This window comes from Canis lupus, chromosome 32 (assembly GCF_011100685.1).
Source record: "Canis lupus familiaris isolate Mischka breed German Shepherd chromosome 32, alternate assembly UU_Cfam_GSD_1.0, whole genome shotgun sequence".
In the NCBI taxonomy this organism is placed as follows: Eukaryota; Metazoa; Chordata; class Mammalia; order Carnivora; family Canidae; genus Canis; species Canis lupus.
The window spans coordinates 40,018,460-40,041,871 of NC_049253.1; the positions used below are offsets into that span (position 1 = coordinate 40,018,460).

The following is a 23,412-nucleotide window of genomic DNA, read 5'->3' on the forward strand; positions in this document are numbered from 1 at the left end:
GATCCCAGGACTCCAGTATCACCCCTGGGTGGAAGGCAGGCGCTAAACCACTGAGCCATCCAGGGATCCCCTATTCAAAGTTTTTTTTTTTTTTTTTTTTTTTTTTAATTTATTTATGATAGTCACAGAGAGAGAAAGAGAGAGAGGCAGAGACATAGGCAGAGGGAGAAGCAGGCTCCATGCACCAGGAGCCCGACGTGGGATTCGATCCCGGGTCTCCAGGATCACGCCCTGGGCCAAAGGCAGGCGCCAAACCACTGCGCCACCCAGGGATCCCTATTCAAAGGTTTAGATTTCATAAGGGACATTCTTAAATGAAACTGCCTTTTCTTTTTTAAAGATTTTTTTTTTTTTTTTTTTTTTTGAGAGAGAGAGAGAGAGCATGCATGAGCAGGGGAGGGGAGGGGCAGAGAGAGAAGGAGAGAGAATCTCCAGTAGACTCCCTGCCAAGCCTGGAGCCCCATGCAGGGCTCTATCTTAGGACCCTGAGATCACAACCGGAGCTGAAACCAAAAGTTGAAAGCTTAACTAACTGAGCCACCCAGGCAACCCTGCCTTTTTTTTTTTTTAACTGAGAATGTGTGAATGAAGAATACAGTAACTGTTAGTACAATTTGGTGTCACTTGCCTCGATTCTTGATAAGGTGCTAGCAATTTTACCCACTATCACATACTATCAGTGCAAATGTTAAGGTAGCAAAAAAGCAGTTATTTTCGTATTAAGATAAGAATAGCTTTGATCTTGTGAACCTCCTGAAAAGTTCTCAGGGATTTCTGGGGTTCCACAGACTACCTTTTGAGTACTGATAATTTAGGCCATAATTTTTCTTGTTTTAAATAACATAGTCCAGTTTAATACTCAATTTTTAAAAACATCTTGAAAATGATTTTTCTAGATCTTATACAATTTTATACAATTTTATTGAATTGACAAATGTATTTTTATGTAGATTTTCTCAAGAATTACGGTTAAAAAAAGTACAGAAAGATGCCAGAAATATTTCTTTATCTAAAAAACCCCAAAACAGAAAGAAGGAAAAGGAAAAGGATGATTCCTTAGGTGAAGAGAGAAAAACACTTGTGGTACAGGTAAATGTCGATGTCTTAATGTATATTTAAGTGTTTTTAAAAAATATTTATTCATTTATTTAAGAGAGTGAGAGAAGATGCATGCATGTGCATGTGCGCACACGCATGTGAGCACACAAGCAGGGGCGGGGTTGGGGGTGGGGGGAGCTAGGGACAGGCAGAGGGAGAAACAGACTTCCTGCTGAGCAGGGAGCCTGACTGTGGGCCCCATCCCAGTACTTTGAGATCATGAAGGCAGATGCTTAACTGACTGGACCACCCAGTGTGTATTAAGTTTTAGATTTCATAGATCTTTAAATTTTTAGAGGAAAAAAATAAAGATAAAAAAAGTTTTCTGAGCAGTGAACTGGTTGTTAACTTTTAGATTAGTTGTAAAAAAATGTATCTTCTCTCTAGAGATTACCTTTTAAAAAACTGTCTTAAGGTATCATGTATTAAGTGCCTACTGCATATCAAACTGTATCAGACTGTGCAATAAGTCTTGTCAGGAAATCACATTCATCTAAGAACATTTAGACACATGTACTCACACATAAACACATGGATACAAACACATGCATGTATTCATTGCTTTCCTTAAATGATAGAAGAGAAAATTATCATTTAAAAATTTTGTATAAAGTAGAACATTTTAAAACTGAGACTTGGGTATTTAATTTATTTGAAGTTTACTTACAGGTAGGTTATCAAGAATCTGTTCCTGGTGAGGTAATTCAAGTTCACTGCCAACCTACTCCCATTTTCTCAAGTGAACTGAAAGAAAAAGGAATTCTCAATTTATATTTCAATTTTTGTTCTTTAGATATATAAGAACAAACATGGGCATACTTGACTCTTTCACATTTTTTCTATTGAAAGATACATAAATTTGATATATGTATTTTATATATGTGTATACACACACACACACACACATATAGCACAGAGCCAGTGTGAATTGCACTTTTTAAAAAATATTTTTTATTTTTAAGTAATTTCTGCACCCAATGTGGGTTTCGAAATTACAACCCTGAGATCAAAAGTTGCATGCTGCATTGACTGAGCCAGCCAGGTCCTCTATGAATTGTATTTTTATTGTAAATATATGTCTGACCAAGAATCCTGGGTTTAATTTAATTCAATAGATAAAATAAAGAAAACAGGGACATAGGTGATATTTATGGAATTCTGCCTTAGTTGACAAATTCTTTATAGGAAGAGGTGATTTTTTCATTCTCCTCAGATCATTAATATTATCAACATTTTTATTAATGGTTAGGATACCAATGCTGATCCCAAAATTAAAGATTCTAAGGTATTTAAAATAAAAGGATCAAAAATGGATGGAGAAAAAGTTGAAAAAGTCAGTCGAGCTTCAAATGCCAGCAGTCTCCCTGACAATGGGATGAACAACATCAAAACAGTGCCTTCTACAAGCCTCCGAGATTGCAGCAATGGCAGTATGGATCACACCAGAAATCCAGGCGTGGCAATTCCCCCACTTGCACACAATCTTTCCGCAGTGGCTCCCAGTATTAATTCTGGAATTGTGACTATCCCAGGAGTTCAGAGTTACAGGTATGAATTAGGAAAATAAGAACAAAGTGTTGTTTAAGGGTATGTTTGCAAATTGCAAGTGTTTGTCACTTCGGCCACATTATATTACTTTCAGGTTTCTGGGTGATCTTCATTCTTGTCAGGGTTCTGTTTCAAAAGAATTTTGCCCTATGTGATGAAAATTGTTAGGATTTGATTTAAAAAAAATTCACCTGAGTACTAAGAAAGTATGATTGTATTGTTTAAGATGAACAAAGTCTACAACTAGTTAGTCTAAAAACATGGAAGGAGGTTATCATAATGAAAGAAATAATTGGTTTTAAGGGTTTGCTGCTACATGGTATGGCTGTGGGCATTTGGTGCTACAAAGAAGCTATTTTGGAAATTTTGCTGGAAGGAGAGTGATTTATTTGGTTGGAGTTGGGAGCTAGGTGGGAGGCCTGAGGGTAGTGGTGAAAGACAGAATGTTCCACCACATCTGTTCTCATTTTATATTTAAGAATAGGTGGCATTAAATGGTGATTAAACTGCATGTCACTTGGTTTTGTGTCAAAAACCAAAGTTTTTTTTTTTTTTTTCAAAGTTTTTTTTTTAAGATTTTATTTATTCATGAGAGACACAGAGAGACAGAGACAGAGACAGGCAGAGGGAGAAGCCTCTGGACCCTGGGATTACGACCTGAGCCAAAGACAGATTCCTCAACCACTGAACCACCCATGCACCCCTGGTTTTGATTTTGTGCTTGAGAAGTAATTACTGCTTGTTCTAACTTAAATTTTTTGTTGTTACAGAGTGGATGACAAAACCAAGAAGTATTATATTCCATTTGTTAAACCAAATAAACATTCTCCATCAGGAATTTATAATATTAATGTGACCACATCAGTAAGTAAACTATTCCCAGTGTAGAAGAGCAAGCATTAGTCATTTCTAGACTTCTACTAATGTTAAATATAATAGTGGGAGAACTGAGAATTTTATTTGGATATACATCATAAAGTGGAATCTTAATTATATGTATATCATCCCAACCCGTCATAATCATAAATGTAAAAGTCTGTGAAGGTCTTAGAGTTTAAATAAGTTTTGCAAGTCTAGAAGTTTAAATATAAGGTATTATTTAAATGACATCTGTTTTACTTTTTTTGGTAACAGTAAATTTTCTTAATACTTGGTAATCAGTTCTTTTGTAGAGTAGGTGACAAGATATTGTACCCCGCTCACACCAGATTTTTGGTGAAAGTATTCTATTTATTCATTTGCAAATATTTATTGATTATGTATTATGTGTGGGACACCAGAGATGAATAAATCAACTCTCTCTCTTCAAGGAGCTCATGGTCTAATATAGGATCAACAAATTCAAACAGCATCAGATTATAATAGTGGAAGCATGTACGAGGTACAGAGGTCTTCTGAAGGTTCAGAGGAGTGTTATTATGGTCAACATAACTGCCAGAATGCTTCTTTTTAAAGTTAACTTAAACTATTCTTCTACTCAAAATCCTCCATTGGTTTGTCATCTCTGAGTAAAGACCAAAGTCCTTAACAAGACCTCTAAGGCCCTGATTGACCCACTTCACCATCCCACTATTCCACTCTGGCTACTCTCATTCTTGATCAAAATCTACTCCAACCCACTGATTTCCTTGCATTCCTCAAACATGACCAGACATGCTCCTACATTTGGACTTTTGCACTTGTTATTTCCTCTGCTTCAGAATATTTTTTCTCCAGATAATCCTAAGAATTTTCTTGTCTGCTCCTCGGCTTACATGAAGCCTTATTGTGAGGTCTTCCCTAATATTTGAACTCATTTTGTCTCCCTTTACTTTCTATCCTCTCTTGCTTAATTTTTTCCTATTGCATACACCTAATAGCCTCTATATTCACTTATTTATATATTATCTGTCTTTCTTCAACTCGAATGTAAGTTTCTAAGGCAAGAATATGTGTTTTGTTTGTTTATTTCCTTGTAGCTCTACCCCACACCCACACCTGCTATACTATACTAGTGTCTAGTATATAGAAGATGCTTAAGGAATGTGGCGAATGAATTCTTCTGCCAGGGAATGGGAGGTGTGGATGTATTCCCAAAGGAGTACTTTTCTCCCAAATTTCCCTCCTCTAGGGATCCCTGGGTGGCGCAGCGGTTTGGCGCCTGCCTTTGGCCCAGGGCACGATCCTGGAGACCCGGGATCGAATCCCACGTCGGGCTCCTGGTGCATGGAGCCTGCTTCTCCCTCTGCCTATGTCTCTGCCTCTCTCTCTCTCTGTGTGTGACTATCATAAATAAAAAAAAATAAAAATAAAATAAAATAAAATAATAAAAATTAAAATAAAAATTAAAAAAAAAAATTTCCCTCCTCTACCTTTCTCATTATCCTCAGGCTGAAAAATGTAACCTTCTTTTCATACCTCTCATGATTTGGGCATTATCTATGTTTTTCTTTTCATTATTCTTGGCCCAAAATTTCTATAACCATAGTACTTTCTTTCTTTCTTTCTTTTTTTTTAATATATACCCTGTTGATTTCTTTGTAGATACTTTTGTGTTTTACATTCTTGGTCCACTTTGGAAGATTACTTTGATCAACAAGGCTTTTCACAGTAGCTGGCTCAATACTACATTGCTGGAATTGATATCAGCCTTCTTTCAGGCATTGCATAATCAAGGCTGGCTGTTAATTTTAGATCTTATTCCTGTTTATCCTTATTTTTAAGAGGCAGTCAAAACAGGAGGTGGAGATTAGTGAGGAGAAGACACACTGAATCTTTTCTTGAGAATTAATGGAGGCAGAGCTAAGCCTAAACTTTCTTCAACATCAAGTTTGAAGACCACTAACCCTCTCTCCTGCTCATGCTCTGATTCCAAGATGCAAATAAAGTATTATTACAAACATATCTTATGTATTTTATTTGTCACTCTTTAAATACGTAAATCTAGTAGTTTAAACTCATTATTTTTTGTCCCTACAGATAGTTTTTTGAGCTAATTATTTTATTTTATTTTTAAATATTTTATTTATTCATGAGAGACACAGAGAGAGAGAAAAAGAGAGAGGCAGAAACACAGGCAGAAAAAGAGAGAAGCAGGGATCCCTGGGTGGCGCAGCGGTTTGGCGCCTGCCTTTGGCCCAGGGCGCGATCCTGGAGACCCGGGATCGAATCCCACATCGGGCTCCCGGTGCATGGAGCCTGCTTCTCCCTCTGCCTGTGTCTCTGCCTCTCTCTCTCTCTCTCTGTGACTATCATAAATAAATTTAAAAAAAAAATTAAAAAAAAAAAAAAAAGAGAGAGAAGCAGGCTCCATGCAGGGAGTCCAATGCCAGACTAGGTCCCGAGTCTCCAGGATCACGCCCTGGGCCAAAGGGCAGGTGCCAAACCGCTGAACCACCCAGGCTGCCCGAGCTAATTATTTCATAATTGATTTGAACCAAGAGCCTTAGCACTTACTCTATTCAAAGAACAAGCAGAAACATCCAAATAAACTCAAAAAGCTCATTGCAGGACTTCTGAAGTTTAGTGTTATTCTTAAATTCCTAAAGTTCAGGATATCAATACAGAAGTTAAAAAAGAGGCCAAGCTTACCTGGAAGCTAATTGACTTGTTAATCATTCTGTTATTAGGTCACTAGTGAAAAGAGCCTACTTCAGACAAATAAGAAAAGAAGAGAATACTCCAAGACAGATGTCCGTTTGCCTGAACTAAACTATAATCATCTCCCTGAACTGAGAGCCTTGGAAGGGATAGGTATGTTTATAATGCCTTTACTTTTTCAGCCCTTTTTATTATTTTTTTTTTAATTTTTATTTATTTATGATAGTCACAGAGAGAGAGAGAGGCAGAGACACAGGCAGAGGGAGAAGCAGGCTCCATGCACTGGGAGCCTGATGTGGGATTCGATTCCGGGTCTCCAGGATCGCGCCCTGGGCCAAAGGCAGGCGCCAAACCGCTGTGCCACCCAGGGATCCCTTTCAGCCCTTTTTAAAAAATATTTTATTTATTTATTCATGAGAGACACAGAGAGAGAGAGAGAGGCAGAGACACAGGCAGAGGGAGAAGCAGGTTTCATGCAGGGAGCCCAACGTGGAACTGGATCCTGGGTCACCAGGATCACACCCTGGGCTGAAGGCGGCGCTAAACTGCTGAGCCACCAGGGCTGCCCACTTTTTCAGCCTTTTTGTATACATTATTGAAAGCATATGTTGAATAAGCTTACAAAATATTAAAAATAAAAATTATAGTAGCTTTACATATTTTTGTTTGTGAATATATATACAGACTTGTGTAAGTAAATATGTACACTGAGTACACAATAAGGGACAGATACAGAATGTAGAGAAACTAAAATGTCTAATTTTTAAACTATGTTTACGGTTATTTTTATTTAGCTCGAAATTCCAGATTAATAAGGAAAGAGAACAAAAGTCTCTCAGAATCTCGAATTCCTTCTCTGGCCACCATTGACTTGCACACGCCCAGTATCACATTACATCAGGTACCGAAATCCTCTCTAGGTGGAGAGAACTTGGGTCTCATACTTCCTTATTACAGTAGCTTAGGGAAGGTTTGCTCTTAAGGATGAGGCAGGTTTACTGGTGGGATCTATAGCATTTTGTTTGTTAAAGTTTGTCTTACTGTTCATTGCACTTGGTACCTTTATTACATATATATTTATATAGACATTTTCTACCTACGGTCATCAGTTTTTTATAGATTAAAAAGTGTGTGTGTGTGTGTGTGTGTATGCGTGCGCACATGCGCTCGTGCAGACTAGCTATGGCTTTTGTATGACTTTTGTGGCAATTTATAGTATTTCACTGCATTAACCCCAGTGTTATAACTCATATTTCATTCCTTGAATTGTTTTCGTTCTTTTAAAATGTATCCTCTATTTGGCATTTTCCCTAAGACAATCCACTCCATGCACGTTAAGGACTGGTTCTTCCATGTATTATTATTTTTCTGTAATTTCTCATAATTCTTCAGAATATTTATGTTTCTGCTGCTTTTCGACAACAGTCATATCACTCATTTTCAGATTAAGAAAACTGGCAAACTTTTAAATTTTCTGAGCCAAACATAACTGGTTATACATTTTTTTAAATTTTTATTTATTTATGATAGTCACACACAGAGAGAGAGAGAGAGGCAGAGACAGGCAGAGAGAGAAGCAGGCTCCATGCACCAGGAGCCCGACGTGGGATTCGATCCCGGGTCTCCAGGATAGCGCCCTGGGCCAAAGGCAGGTGCTAAACTGCTGCGCCACCCAGGGATCCCCCATAATTGGTTATAAACTTTGGATATGTATCATTGTACTTACAGATTTCTCACATCTCCTTGATGCTGGGCAACTTTTGTATGGTTTTTAATTCTCCATCCTCATTTTTGAATTTGAAGCATTCCTGTTTCCTAGACAGCCCCTGTATGTTGCCTTCATATCTATGTGGATGCTTTTTTCTACTAGGACCCCTTAAATAATTTTGAAGAGCTCTACAAACAAGGGAGTGCAACACATTACAGAGTCAGTTATCCAGTGATACTGAGAAACAGATTTATCAACTGCTATACTTTGCCTTATCTCCTGCCAACAATTTCTGCAGTAACATAATCAAAACTAAGCAAATTCCTATTGTGTAAAGATTAATTACAGTCACACATTGTACTTTTAGGAACTACAGAGTCTCAATAAATTCCTTCTTTACTTCTAAACTTAAATTTAATGTGGATTTTAAAGGTTCAAACTTCCTCACTTGTTTTCTGAATGTACTGTTGTTCAAAACCACTTTCCAGGGATCAAATAGCCAAATCTAGTTTCATGAAATGGAAGACGGCTTTGGTGGCCGTCATACTTCAAAATTTTTATTTGTTCTTGTCAACAAATCCTCTTATAAACTGGTCCTGCATTTTTACTCCTAATTCACTTGTTCATTTCCCAGTTGTATTTAAAATACAATAAAGGAGAAAGTAGATGTGGTGAAAAACACAAATTAGTACCAAAATAAGATGGATTTATGTGTGGAAAATCTGATTGGGAAGAGAAACAACAGGATACTAAAAGCCAAAGGCTTTCTGGCAGAAGCTGTGACTTGCCTTGGACTCTCTATGGTATGGATCAATACATTGAACTGTTTTGTTTCTGTGCCTAACACAAACATTTATAAAAGTCTATTTTTATAGACTTCTGGAACATCTGTAAGATACATTTTTGTAAGTGAAGTATTGTATAATCCATGCAATCTGTCTCCACTCGCCCATATCCTATGTACTTACACATGTTATATACTCATGTATGCACATAGCTACACATTTTTTTCTCTAAGCAGTATTTAAGTTTCATCCCACAAATTATGATATGTTGTATTTTCATCATAGTCAGTCCAAACATTTTCTTAGTTCCTTGTAATTTCTTGTTTAACCCAGGAATTAACTTAGAAATATGTTGTTTAATAGATATTTGGGGTTTCCCTAGTATTTTATTATTATTGATATAATTTAATTCCATGTGGTCTGAGAATATACTGTGTATGATTTTGATTGTTTTATTTTTATTTTTATTCTTGATTTTGATTGTTTTAGATTCATTGAGCTATGTTTTATGGCTCTGCATATGGCTTACCTTGGTGAATGAACCTGTTCCCTTGATAATAACATGTATTCTTCAGTTGTTGGACTACTATAAATGTGAAATTAGATTAAGGTGGTTGATAGTGTCTTCAGATCTTCTATGTTCTTAATGACTTTTTGGTTGGTTGGTTTGTTCTATCAGTTCCTGAAAGAGTGTTGTCACACTCTTTTACTGACTGTGGAATTATTTATTTTTCTCTTATACCTGTTTGGTTTTGTTTCATGTATTTTTTATGGTGAAAAAATTTATATTTAGATTTATAGCCAGCTGGACTCAGTTAAGATGATCCCAATTTTGTTGGCAACATCCAAAGCATCATAGTCAGGAGCCAGTCGAACATATGCTTTCTTCTCTCCATCAGGCCTGATCAAAGTGTTGACCTTGGCCACATCAATGTCATAGAGCTTCTTCACAGCCTGTTTGATCTGATGCTTATTGGCCTTGACATCCACAATGAACACAAGTGTGTTGTTGTCTTCTATATTCTTCATGGCGGACTCAGTAGTTAGGGGGAACTTGATGGCATAGTGATCAAGCTTGTTTCTCCTGGGGTCGCTCTTTTGAGGATATTTGGGCTGCCTTTGGAGACACAGGGTCTTGGGTCGTCGAAATGTAGGTGACGTGCGGATCTTCTTTTTTTTGTGACTGTGCACGCCTTTCAGCACCGCTTTCTTAGCTTGCAAAACCTTTGCTTTGGCTTAGGCTTTGGGAGGAGCAGGGGCTTCCTTCTTCGCCTTCCACGCCATCTTCTTGAAAGGGTGTTTCATGTATTTTAAATCTCTATTATTAGGTACATATCCACTTATAATTGTTTTTGTCTTCCTGATACATTGTTCCTTTTATCATTATGAAAAGTCACTCTTTATCTTTTTTAGCGCTCTGTGCCAAGAAGTCAATTTTATCTGAGATTAAAATAGCCACTCCAGCCTACTTATGCTTATTTGTTTCCATAGTATAACTTTTTACTTTCAAACTGTTTTCTAAGTTTATAGTGTTTCCTATAAGTAGGATCTTTCTTTTGTATCCATTCTGTCAGTTCAATTCTTTTAACTGAAATGTATATTAGTTTTCTATTGCTGCTGATAAACTACTATCAACTTAATTTATTATCTCACAGTTCCCATAGGTCAGACACCCGGGCACAGATGCTTCTCTCCTTGAGTCTTACAGGTCAAAATCAAGATGTCAACAGGGCTGCATTTCTTTCTGGAGGCTCTAGTGGAGAATCTATTTCCAGGCCCACTCAGATTGTTGGCAGAATTTGGTTCCATGAGGTTGTGGAACTAAAGTCCCTGTTACTTTGCTGGCTGACCCCTGGTAGTTGTTGTCAGCTTCTAGAGGCTACCCACATTCCTTGGCTTGTGGCCTACTTCTCCCTCTACAAAGCTAGCAATGGTGGTCAAATCCTTCTTACTCTTTGACCCTCTATTCCCTCCCCTTTTGCCTCATCTCTCACTTATTCTTCTGCTTTCAAGAGTGCATGCAATTGGCTTACCAGGCCTACATTGGGCCTGCCAGGATAATCTTTTTATCTTAGGTCAGCTGGCTAGTAACATTAATTTCATGTGTAAAGTGCTTCATAGCCATAGTTAAGTTAGTTTAATTGACTAAGCAGAGTCAGGAATCTTAGGAGGTTATCTTCAGAATTCTGCCTGCTAGTGAATACTTTGGCTATTAACATTTAATGTGATTATTGATATGTCTGGATCTAGCTCTATATATTATATAAATACATATATTTTTATATATCTTATATAGATATAAGATCTAGTTCTTTATATTGTTTTTTGTTTTGTTTTGTTTTGTTTTTTGTTTATTCCTTTCCAGTCTTCTTTTGTATTTGAGTATTTTTAGTATTGGCTTTTTGGGGATTTTTTGGTATGATTTTTAATGATTGCTCTAGGGTTTGCAATATAAATAATTAATCTTTCATAGTCTATGTAAATACTCTACCTCTTATAAAATGTAGAACACTTGCAAACATATTTCTTTTTATTTCAATGTGGACTTTGTTAGAATTATATGTCTTTTATTTACAGACATTGAAAATCCCACTATATTAGGTCTTACATTTTGCTCTAAACAGTCATAAATATTTTAGGCAATTTAGGGAAAAAAAAGTAGTCTTCTGTATTTACCTAATCACTTACCGTTTCTGTTGTTCTTTCTTTCCTAAACATTACAGTTTTATTTTCTAGTATAATTTTTCTTCAGGTTCAAAAGCTTTCTTTTTTAAAAATTTATTTAGGGTTGCCTGGGTGGCTCAGTGGTTGAGCGTCTGCCTTTGGCTCAGGCCATGATCCCAGGGTCCAGGATTGAGTCCTGCATTGGGCCCCTGTGGGGAGCCTGCTTGTCTCTCTGCCTATGTCTCTGTGTCTCTCATGAATAAATAAATAAAATCTTTTAAAAATTTATTTATTAGAGAGGCAGAGGGAGCATGAGCAGGGGGAGAGGCAGAGGGAGAAGTAGGCTTCCCCCTGAGTAGGGGGCCCTATGTGGGTCTCTGTCCCAGGACTCTGGGATCATGACCTGAGCCAAAGGCAGACACTTAACAGACTGAGCCATCCAGGTGTCCTGAAAAACTTTCTTTAGCATTCCTTCCAGAGCAGATCTGATGAGTGACAAACTCTTTAGTTTTCCTTCATTTGAGAATGACTTTATTTTGCCTTCATTCCTTGTGTATATTTTCACTGGATAAAGAATTATGGTTGATAGGTTGCTTTTTAAAAATTTTTTCTTCCAGGACTATGAAGACATCATCCCTATATCTTCTGATCTCTGATTTCTGGTAGGATATTCTTAGGCATTTGAATTGTTCACTTGGTTATAATGTTTCATTTTTGTCTAGCTGCTTTTGAGATTTTATATTTATATTTTTGTGTTCATTAGTTTGAATATGATGCATCTAAGCAGTTTTCTTTGAGCATATCCTGTTTGGCATTTGCTGAGCTTCTTGATTTGTAAACTTACCCCTTTTACCAAATTTGGGAAGTTTTTAATCATTATTTCTTCAGATATTTTTTGTGCCATAATCTCTTTCTCTCTTTCTTCTTTTCTGAGAGTCCAATGACATTGATATGAGACCTTTTGGTATTTTCTAACAGATTCCTGAGATCTTTCATTTTTAATTTTTTTTTTAATTTTTATTCATTTTTAATTTTTAAAAAATATCTGCTGGTCAATTAGGTAATTTCTATTGATTTAGCTTCAAATTCTTTGACCATTCACTTTGTCATTTTCATTCTGCTATTAAGCCCATCCAGGGAGGTTTTTAAATTTTAATTACTGTATTTTTAAGTCCTAAAATGTTCACTTGGTTCTTTTTTAGGGCTTATATTTCTCTGCTAAGATTCTTGGTTCTTCATTCATTTCAAGTATGTTTTCCTTTACATCGTCTAATATAGTTTTATTACATTTTTAAAGCTATCTGTCTCTCTGCCTTTCTCTATCTATTCATACAACTTACCTAATAAATTCATAAAATTCCAACATCTGGGCCATCGCAGGATTGGTATCTGTCGATTGCTTGTTCCCTTGAGAATTGATCACAGATTTCTGCATCTTTTTATAGCCACTAATTTTGATCATGTCTGGAAACTGTGACTGTCACCTTGTGTGGCCTCTGGGTCCTGTTGTAATCCTGCAGAGGATGTTGAGGTTTCTGTTTCAGCAGGCAGTCATCCAGGTTTTGTTCACACTCTCAATTCTGCCCTATCTCTTAATGAGAAGTGTCTCAAATCTCAGTTCTCTACATCTCTGATATGCTAATTTGCATCTGTCCTTGCTTGTGTGGCTCAGGGGGTTAGCTAGAGCCTCGTGCAGGTCACTGACATCTCAGTTCAGTTCTCCCGGCCCTTGCTGTGCTGATTTGGAGCTGCCCCATGCCTGCATGCTTCAGGAACTGGGCTGAGCTGCTGAGGGTCTACATACATGGGAGGGGCCCCTCCTCTAAATCTGTTCCCTCCAGGACCATTCCCTTCTCCTGATACTTCCTCCCGCAGGGACCCTTTTCCTGGTTTCTCTGGTGTAACAAAGGAGTTTCTATCAGACTTTGAGCCTCTTGCACTTCTTCACTACTTTGAGACAAGGACCTGCCTTTTGGGCAGAGCCCCAGGAATAAAAAACAAAATTGGAAACCTACCCTCTATGAAGGGTCACATTGCCAACTTTTGACTCCTCTCCTTAATCTTCAGTTGTTTTTAATATTTTTCCTAAAGGGTTTTTATTTGTTTGGTAATAGTTGGGAGAGAGGGGTTGTAGTGGGTTTAGACTACCTTGGCATATCAGAAGTATCTTTTAACATATGTGTCAACAAAGAGGTCAAAGAATAACATCACTTCATCATTGTCTTCTGTGCAAGCAGCTTGAGCTATGAATGCTTAATTCTAAACATTTGATATTTGAACAACAGGAATTAGGATTTGGGGAGGAATGGGATTTTTATAGTTACTGAGAATTTATGATGCTCGATTATTAACTTACAGGTGTCAGGACCTTCCCTGTTAGATGATTCAGAGGCTGATTTGCCTTGGATGGAACACCAGCACTGAGAGTCATTTTGGTTCTGAACTGGGTATGTCTATTTCTCATACTTAAAGCAAAATAATCTTCCATGGGGCTTATTTTGTAGCTTGCTGAAGTCCAAATTCTGCAGCTAAATCATTCTCCAGTGATTGGCTCCATGAGAACTCCTGATAAAGACTTGTGCCACTTAAAAAATAAAGAGAGAAGTAGCATTTGTCTCTGGGATGAAATTCCTTTTCATAGAGATTACATCTCTTGCCCTTAGACTAATCTCCTGTATTTTTCTGGATACAGTAATGTGAATTTATGGTGATAACTGCTGTGGAAGAATATATACTTATCTCCCTTATCAGTCAGTTGTCCATGCAGGTTTGTAAATCAAGAAAGACCAAATGATTGCTTTGGAAATCTTTTTCCCAATAAAAAAAGATCAGCACTATACTAGATGATTACCTTACTTTTATTTTTTATTTACTTACTTTTAAAAATTTTTTGCTTCTAACGGACTTTATCATTGTCCTGCTACTTTGCCACAGTAAAAAGGGCCCTACAAGCTCCAGGCCTGTACCATGTATCACCCCCACAAAAACAGGACCCGCTGGAGCAAGTTCCCACCCCTGCTGTAGACCTACTCACAGGATAAGTACATGTTATAATTTTTTAAAAAAGAAAACAGAAGAAATTAATAAGAAATTAATAGCTTAAGTGATTATGCACCAACATTGATTTGAAAAGTGCAGTGTCAATTTTAAATGGTAACCAGATTGCCTCCCTTTTAAGTATGACTGTTTAGTATTAAAAAAAACAAAAACAAAAAATTAGGTCTTTTGAGTGGTAAGTTACTATGTGACCTCAGACAAGTCATCTGATGTTTAATATCTCATTAACTCTGTAAAATATAATGATAATAAAATCCCATTTTCGCATAAATGTTTGTTGGAATTAAGCTGTTAACCTCCACAACACATTTTGAACGTCTGTGATATCATCATATGTGAATTTACTATGAAGTAAGCAAGTCTTAAGTTTTAATTTCTCACTAGTAAAAAAAAAATAATAATAATAATAATAATTTCTCACTAGTAGGAGTCTCTTCCAAGGTCCTGGCAGAAGTCTTTGCAATGCACTCATTACACATACTGTGTAAACTGTAGCCTCTATAAATAATAATTTTTATTATTTTTATTATAATAATGTAACAATTATTGTATTAAATAATTACCATAATATAATGATTATTATATTAATAATTAATAGTTAATAATTATATCCTCTATAATTTGGATCTGTTTTGTCAAAACTAGTCATTATTTGCATAAAAGGAGATGATATGCTATACGTGACAGTTTCGGTGGATCATTGTCTTCAAAATCCCATTTTTGATATATATGGTCTAAAGTTGTTTTTAGACTGTGTAATACTTATAATATTATAAATATATTCAGTGTGCGAAAGCAAGTGAGATAGAAATCAATTTCTAGAAAAACTTATGTAAATCATTTGGGCATATGTCCCTCTGTGCTTTTAGGTGCTCTAGCTCTTGGGATGACATCCTTTTGCAACAGAAGTGCTGATATCCTACGAAGAGAGATTCATGGTTTTGTCATTTGCTTCTGAACTGCCTGCATTTTCTGAGAAAGGCCTTGCAGAAGAAAAAAGACAGATTTCCAAGTGTTTCCAACGAAGATTGAATAAGTGTCCCTCCCCAACTGCTATCCTGTCACCTTTCAAGTCCACTGTTGCGATTTTAAGATACATCCAATGGAATAATAGTGATATGGTTCTTATTACATGAATGTGTATTTACTATTTGTAGATTGTGCATTTAAAATTACCCAAGATTAAAATGAGTTTAAAAAGGGAGAAAGAAACATTATAATGGTCATGTTGTATGAAGTTTCTGTGTTATCTGTGTAAATGTGTACATTTATTTAGGAATGGGTTTGGTGGAGGTGGGTGATAAAAACTAGGAACAGTTGAAGAAATGAAAAAACTAGCATCAGTAAGAGAAACTGTTTCCTTTACCATAATTTAACTATAAATATACATTTAGAAAGCTTGCTTGTTTCTAGGCTGTAAGAAGATATGTAATTGCTCTCTATGAATAGATGTATGTCTGGTTTCTGTGATTATTGTTGATGTTTGATCATTGTATTATGGGAATCTGTCCTTTCTGCTGAACCACACAAATGCAAATTTCTCAAAGAAACCTTTTATTTCTAATGACTAAGACTCTGACCTTAGATAGTCCTCTGCATTGTAAGATTCTGGTGTCCATGTTCCTGTGTGTAGGAACATGACTGCAATAAGAATGGTAAAGGAGAATTTTGTAGGTTTACCTTGGAGCTGAGGATATGTTTGTCAGTGGGAAAGGAGATGGGAAGCTGGGTTACCCACTGACTAGGACTGATGATTTTTCTCTAGGCCAGTTATTGTCGATCTTCCCCCACCCTCAAACAAGTTTTGGGGAGGAAACATCCACAATTATGGACTTCACTCCTGTCCGCTGATATTTTGAAGGTGATACCAGACAGAATCTAGAAGTGTTCTTCTCTTCTTGTTTCCTCAAATGCTTAGACCTTCCTGAAAGTTCTTTATCAATAGACAAAACTATCTACCTACAATCCACACATCTTTTCTTGTGCCCCAGTCCATCACTTTAAGGTGGGATACTTAAGCCAATTTGACTCTAGGTTTTTCATTTCTAGTTTGCTGGTCATACTATGCGTTCCTGGTTTTAAAGAATGGTTGTTAAGAGGACCAAAATTTGTGTGTGTTTTTTGCCTTAACCAGTTAACAACAACTTTTTTTCCAAAAGGCACTGACCAGAACTTAGCCCAAGAATTTAACTAGTACTTTCCTCTATTACTCTGAATAGCTTAATATTGAAATTCTGACTTTAGATACTTGGTCCTCAAAAGAATAGGACATTCAAGAGGAGGCAAATTGAGGGATTCCAATGTAGAAGTGTGTAGGTGGTTCAATTAAAATTCAATTAAAAGCTTGATTTGGAAGCTCTATTTTTAACCTATGACCGAGTGTTTGACTAGATTGGTATGACTAACATGCTAGACAAAATTAATGTGTAGGCATTAATAGGCTTCACATCAACATATTGTTTTATTTTTATTTTAAAAAGTATTGCCAACACACTGTACAGTGTGGGAAGCAGACAATATTTAAAAGCCACGTGGCTTTCCAGCTTATTTTGATGTTATTTTTATTTAAATATCAGTGTGAACATCTCACCTCAATGTCTGAGGATCTAGGATCAATTATCTTTTCACTTCTATATTTGCTTTTGGTATATTTTGCCTATTAAAACATTGTGAACTTCAGAATTAAGGAACTAAATGTAATTTACTATATGTGCAAGTTGAGACCTGAGTATCATATCTGGTTAGAACCTTGGCAGAACTACTTGAAAAGGAAGATTTTGGAAGCTGGGGCTATAGATACTGAACCAAAAATAATCCTTTCTTTTGGTTTAAGATTACTTTGCTCTCCTGACAAACACACGATTAAATCTAATAGGAAATATGTATGTGTACTGGTGGGGAGAAATTGGCTTGCTGTGTAGATGTATGTTTTAAAATGAATAAATATTATATCTTACTGAGCTCCACAGATGGTTTTCTTTGCATTTATTTAAGAGAATACAAATAATGTATACAACATTGTATGGAATTTAACAAATACATTTGAATACTCTCAATTCTTTTTTTTTTAAACTTTGGATACAGAGGTGGCAAGTGTCTTTTTAAAATTAAGTTTATAATTTTAATTCTAGTATAGTTAACATAGTGTTATGTTAGTTTCAGGTGTACAATATGGTGACTCAGCAATTCTATACATTACTCAGTGCTCATCACAGTAAGTGTACTCTTGATCCTCTTCACCTATTTCACCCATACCCCACATACCTCCCTTCTAGTAACTGATGAGCATCATTTTCTATTTAGGGTCTGTTTTTTGGTTTGTTTTTTTATCCCCCTTTGTTTGTTTTCTTCCTTAAGTTCCATATGAATCTTGCAAACGGCAAGATTTCATTCTTTGTTTTTTGGCTGAATAATATTCCATTTGTGTGTGTGTGTGTGTGTGTGTGTGTGTGTGTGTGTGTGTATATATATATATACCACTTCATCTTTATCCATTCATGTATTGATGGACACCTGTGGTGCTTTCATAATTTGGTTATTATAAATAATGCTGCTATAAGCATAGGGGTGCATTTATCTTTTTGAATTAGTATTTTTGTACTCTTTGTATTGTATTCAATACAGTTAGTATTTTTGTATTCTATTACCCAGTAGTGTAATAACTATTAGTTTTGTTTTTAATTTTTTGAGGAACCTCCATACTGCTTTCCACAGTGACTACATCAGTTTTCGTTTCTACGAGCAGTACACGAGGATTCCTTCTTCTCCACATCCTCACCACACTTGTTGGTTTTAGTCATTTTAGTCATTCTGACAGATGGTTTTAGTCATTCTGACAGATGTGAGGTGAGATCTCATTGTAGTTCTGATTTGCATTTCCCTGATGATGAGTGATGTCAAGCATCTTTTCATGTGTCTGTTGGCCACCTATATGTCTTCTTTGGAGAAATGTCTGCCCATGCCTTCTGCCTATTTTAATTGGATGATTTGTTGCCAAGTTAGTTTTTTTGTACAGCACATGATACAAGCAGCTGGGTCATAAAGTAACATGTCTTGTAAAGACTACCTGGTCAAAGCTGTGAAGACTGAGTATTTGAACTTGGGTTTCCTGATCGAGAATCCCTTGCTTGGTTAAAATAACGGACTTCCTACTAAAATGGAAACAGAGAAGACGGATTTCCTTACATGACTCTCTCATTATTGGCTCTTTTATCTGAGTTGTGTTACAACAGTTGCCTTGATCTGTAATAAACTCTGTGTCAGGCTAGACTGAAAAATGTGATTGACTTGTTTTCTAATCCTTCATCTATAGAACTGAACCACTGACAGAAAATTAGAAACAGCAGGGTCATGGCTCCTAAGGCTTTAAGGCTGGTCCTCATGAATTGGATGAAATGGATTTTTCTTTATTGTTTTGTGTTGTGGGTTTTACATTGGTAATGGACCCTTAACACTCTTCTATATGAATGAAAAATTATGTTTTTCATTCACTGCTTTTATTATTTGTTTTTTTTTTAAGGCTTTTATTTGCTTGACAGAGAGAGCACAAGGAGGGGTAGCAGCAGAGGGAGAAGGAGAAGCAGGCTCTCTCCTGAGCAGGGAGCCTGATGTGGACTCAATCCTAGAACCCTAGGATCATAACCTGAGCTGAATGCAGACACCCAACCGACTAGCCACCCAGGCGCCCCTTATTTTTCCACTTGATAGCTTCTGACATGAGAAAACTTGAATCTAATTAATGTATGGTTTGTTTCTTAACAAACCCCAAACCTTGACATCACTTGTCATCACATGTAACTTGGGATTAGAGCATTGTGTTTATGTTTGTGGATATCTGATGTTGAATATACTATACACTGAGAAAATTTTCTCTCTAAAAAAAGCTAACCCATCTGAAAAATGTTACTTTCCTTTGCTTTCAGTGAAATTTTGTTTCTCCCCATTGCATAGCCTTATTCAATCCTTTATGTTCTACTTTAGCATGCAGGGTCATCTGCTGTAGAAGTGAGGAAAATTCAGGGATGCCTGGGTGGCTCAGTGGTTAAGCATCTGCCTTCACCTCAAGGAGTGCTCCCAGAATCCTGGGATGGAGTCCCACATCAGGCTCCTTCTGCTTGTCTGCTTCTCCCCTGCTTATGTCTTTGCCTCTCTCTGTGTGTCTCTCATGAATAAGTAAATAAAATCTTTTTTAAAAAAGCGAGGAAGGTTCTAGCAAAATTTTAGAAAATTTATTATTGGTTAGCATGAATTAAAGTAAGAAAGAATCAGGTAAATGAAACCAAAATATTCAATTCAGCATGTTTTTCTGTTCCTAGTCCACAGGAGGATCTCTTATCAGTCAAGAGAATGGGTTTTTTGTCATTTTATTTCCATTAGGCTATCTCCATGTTTCTAGATCTGGAAAGTAATCTCCACTGACATAGCTGCTAGAATTTAAAACTCTTCCTCCACCCCATGACAATAGTGTTCTAATTGGTTGCTTTCCTCCCCAACCTGTTTTTAGCCTCTTTGGATCATTGTTCCTTTTGCTTACATGTATACCTACTGTTTGCTCCCCCCCCCTATTTTTTTTTTTTTTTTTTTAGTAGAAAAGCTGTTTATTAAGTTGTTCCTAGACCCTCCAGAAGAGTCAAGGCCTGGTTTAATGCAATCCCTATCAAAATACCATGGACTTTCTTCAGAGAGTTAGAACAAATTATTTTAAGATTTGTGTGGAATCAGAAAAGACCCCGAATAGCCAGGGGAATTTTAAAAAAGAAAACCATATCTGGGGGCATCGCAATGCCAGATTTCAGGTTGTACTACAAAGCTGTGGTCATCAAGACAGTGTGGTACTGGCACAAAAACACATAGATCAATGGAACAGAATAGAGAACCCAGAAGTGGGCCCTGAACTTTATGGTCAACTACTATTCGATAAAGGAGGAAAAACTCTCCATTGGAAGAAAGACAGTCTCTTCAATAGATGGTGCTGGGAAAATTGGACATCCACATGCAGAAGAATGAAACTAGACCACTCTCTTGCACCAGACACAAAGATAAACTCAAAATGGATGAAAGATCTAAATGTGAGACAAGATTCCATCAAAATCCTAGAGGAGAACACAGGCAACACCCTTTTTGAACTCGGCCACAATAACTTCTTGCAAGATACATCCACGAAGCCAAAAGAAACAAAAGCAAAAATGAACTATTGGGACTTCATCAAGATAAGAAGCTTTTGCACAGCAAAGGATACAGTCAACAGAACTAAAAGACAACCTACAGAATGGGAGAAGATATTTGCAAATGATGCATCAGATAAAGGGCTAGTTTCCAAGATCTATAAAGAACTTATGAAACTCAACACCAAAGAAACAAACAATCCAATCATGAAATGGGTAAAAGACATGAACAGAAATCTCACAGAGGAAGACATAGACATGGCCAACACGCACATGAGAAAACGCTCTGCATCACTTGCCATCAGGGAAATACAAATCAAAACCACAATGAGATACCACCTCACACCAGTGAGAATGGGGAAAATTAACAAGGCAGGAAACCACAAATGTTGGAGAGGATCCTGAGAAAAGGGAACCCTCTTACACTGTTGGTGGGAATGTGAACTGGTGCAGCCACTCTGGGAAACTGTGTGGAGGTTCCTCAAAGAGTTAAAAATAGACCTGCCCTACGACCGAGCAATTGCACTGTTGGGGATTTACCCCAAAGATGCAGATGCAATGAAACGCCGGGACACCTGCACCCCGATGTTTCTAGCAGCAATGTCCACAATAGCCAAACTGTGGAAGGAGCCTCGGTGTCCATCGAAAGATGAATGGATAAAGAAGATGTGGTTTATGTATACAATGGAATATTCCTCAGCCATCAGAAATGACAAATACCCACCATTTGCTTCAACGTGGAGGGACCTGGAGGGTATTATGCTGAGTGAAGTAAGTCAATCGGAGAGGGACAAACAGTGTATGTTCTCATTCATTTGGGGAATATAAATAATAGTGAAAGGGAATATAAGGGAAGGGAGAAGAAATGTTTGGGAAATATCAGAAAGAGAGACAGAACATGAAGACTCCTAACTCTGGGAAACGAACTAGGGGTGGTGGAAGGGGAGGAGGGTGGGGGATGGGGGTGAATGGGTGACGGGCACTGAGGGGGGCACTTGACGGGATGAGCACTGGGTGTTATTCTGTATGTTGGTAAATTGAACACCAATAAAAAATTAATTTGTTAAAAAGAGTCAAGGCCTGATTCTGAAGTCACATGGGCAAGAACGAAAATCCAGTGTCACCACTCCCACTAAATTTTCTGTGTCTCTAAAGATTGGGAACTCTACTTTATTTATCTATTTCTGTTCCACAGTGTCTCCCACAGTGATTTCTCCTCCTCCTCTTCCTCTTCCTCCTCCTTCTCCTTCTCTACACCCAACATAGGGCTCAAATTCACAACCTCAAGATCAAGAGTTACATACTCTTCTGACTGAGCCAGCCAGATGCCCTTAACACAAAGATTTCTATGTGACAATAGTAATAATCTGTGAAGGAAGGAATGTAAATTGTATTTTATAGGCAAGGTACTAGGCCCAGGAATGTACTCAGCATCACTCAATAAATGGTAGAATCATGTGTGTTTGTTAAAATACATATATGAGTATGATTATATAGAAGATCTGGAGTGAATTTAAAATTTTTTGTTTAGATAATATACACTTTGGGATATTAGACTCCTGGAGCCACATGCTTCTTTTTTTATTAATTTTTTTTAAATTTTTATTTATTTATGATAGTCACAGAGAGAGAGAGAGAGGCAGAGACACAGGCAGAGGGAGAAGCAGGCTCCATGCACCGGGAGCCCGACGTGGGATTCGATCCCAGGTCTCCAGGATCGCGCCCTGGGCCAAAGGCAGGCACCAAACCGTTGCGCCACCCAGGGATCCCTGCTTCTTCATTCACTTATGGAAGATGACGTGTGTTTCTCTAGCCATCAGATAAAATTTCATTCTAAGCTAAATTCGGGTATTGCTCAGTGTGAATGAAGCACTGTAGCTAAGAGGATGGTATGCACGTATTGGCTTGGGCCTGTGTTAAATTCTTTTGTATGAATTAATAACAGGAGCAAGAGGAAACATGATGGTGCTGATTGGCTTAGGGTGATGACAGTTTACCTGTGGAACCACCTGACTTCTACAAAGCTAGGGAAATATACACAGAATACATGCTGGAGAAACAGTCACAATGCTCACCAGAGATGGACATTTGAAGCTGCAAAAGGTATTCTTCATTTTATTTTATTCTTATTTTTTTAAAGGTTTATTTATTTATTTGACAGAGAGAAAGTGTGCACAAGTGAGGGAAGGGACAGAGGGAGAGAATATCCAAGAAGACTCCTGTTGAGCACACAGAGCCCAACTCAAGGCTCGATCTCACAACCCATGAGACCTAAGCTGAAACCAAGAGTCAGACACTTAACCAACTGAGCCACCCAGGTGCCCCAGGTTTGCTTCATTTTAGATTTTGACCGATTCTGCCAAACTGTACTCCAAAATGCTGTACCAATTTATATTTCCATCAACAGTGTATGAAAAAGTCTCTTTCCCCACACCTGGACCATATTAGATATTACTAATAATTTCAATTTTGACTATTATGATGGGTGGAAATTATCTTGCTTTAGTTTACATTTTCTTGTTTATTAATGAGGTTATACATATTTATATATTTTTTTCTTTTTGTATATTTATTAGCCTTTTGGTTTCCTCCTTCTGTGAATAAACGATGTTAAAGGCCTTTTAGAAAGGTAAAGTACAGGGATGCCTGGGTGGCTCAGCGGTTGAGTGCCTGCCGTGGGCCCAGAGCGTAATTCTGGAGTCCCCGGATTGAGTCCCTGGATCGAGTCCCGCATCCGGCTCCCTGCATGGAGCCTGCTTCTCCCTCTCCCTGTGTCTCTGCCTCTCTGTGTGTGTGTGTCTCTCATGAA

The 23,412-nt window shown here is 37.3% G+C and overlaps 1 protein-coding gene and 1 pseudogene across 2 annotated transcripts in view; one reads left to right on the forward strand and one right to left on the reverse strand.

Annotated features, from left to right (window-relative positions):
- Positions 1 to 17,407, forward strand: part of CDKL2 (cyclin dependent kinase like 2) — a 48,724-nt gene extending 31,317 nt beyond the window's left edge. The window contains exons 8-15 of one of the 2 annotated variants that reach the window (XR_005382961.1): positions 951 to 1,089; positions 2,348 to 2,646; positions 3,417 to 3,510; positions 6,255 to 6,378; positions 7,020 to 7,126; positions 8,568 to 8,736; positions 13,741 to 13,829; positions 15,309 to 17,407. Coding sequence is in view for 1 of the 2 variants with exons in the window: in XM_038582429.1 (XP_038438357.1) it covers positions 951 to 1,089; positions 2,348 to 2,646; positions 3,417 to 3,510; positions 6,255 to 6,378; positions 7,020 to 7,126; positions 13,741 to 13,806 (829 nt within the window). In the remaining variant the exon portion in view is untranslated. The remainder of the gene's footprint in view (positions 1 to 950; positions 1,090 to 2,347; positions 2,647 to 3,416; positions 3,511 to 6,254; positions 6,379 to 7,019; positions 7,127 to 8,567; positions 8,737 to 13,740; positions 13,830 to 15,308) is intronic. The other variant, XM_038582429.1, reaches the window with a different exon arrangement.
- LOC106558137 lies at positions 9,544 to 10,002 on the reverse strand (annotated as a pseudogene).
- Positions 17,408 to 23,412: the final 6,005 nt, after the last annotated feature.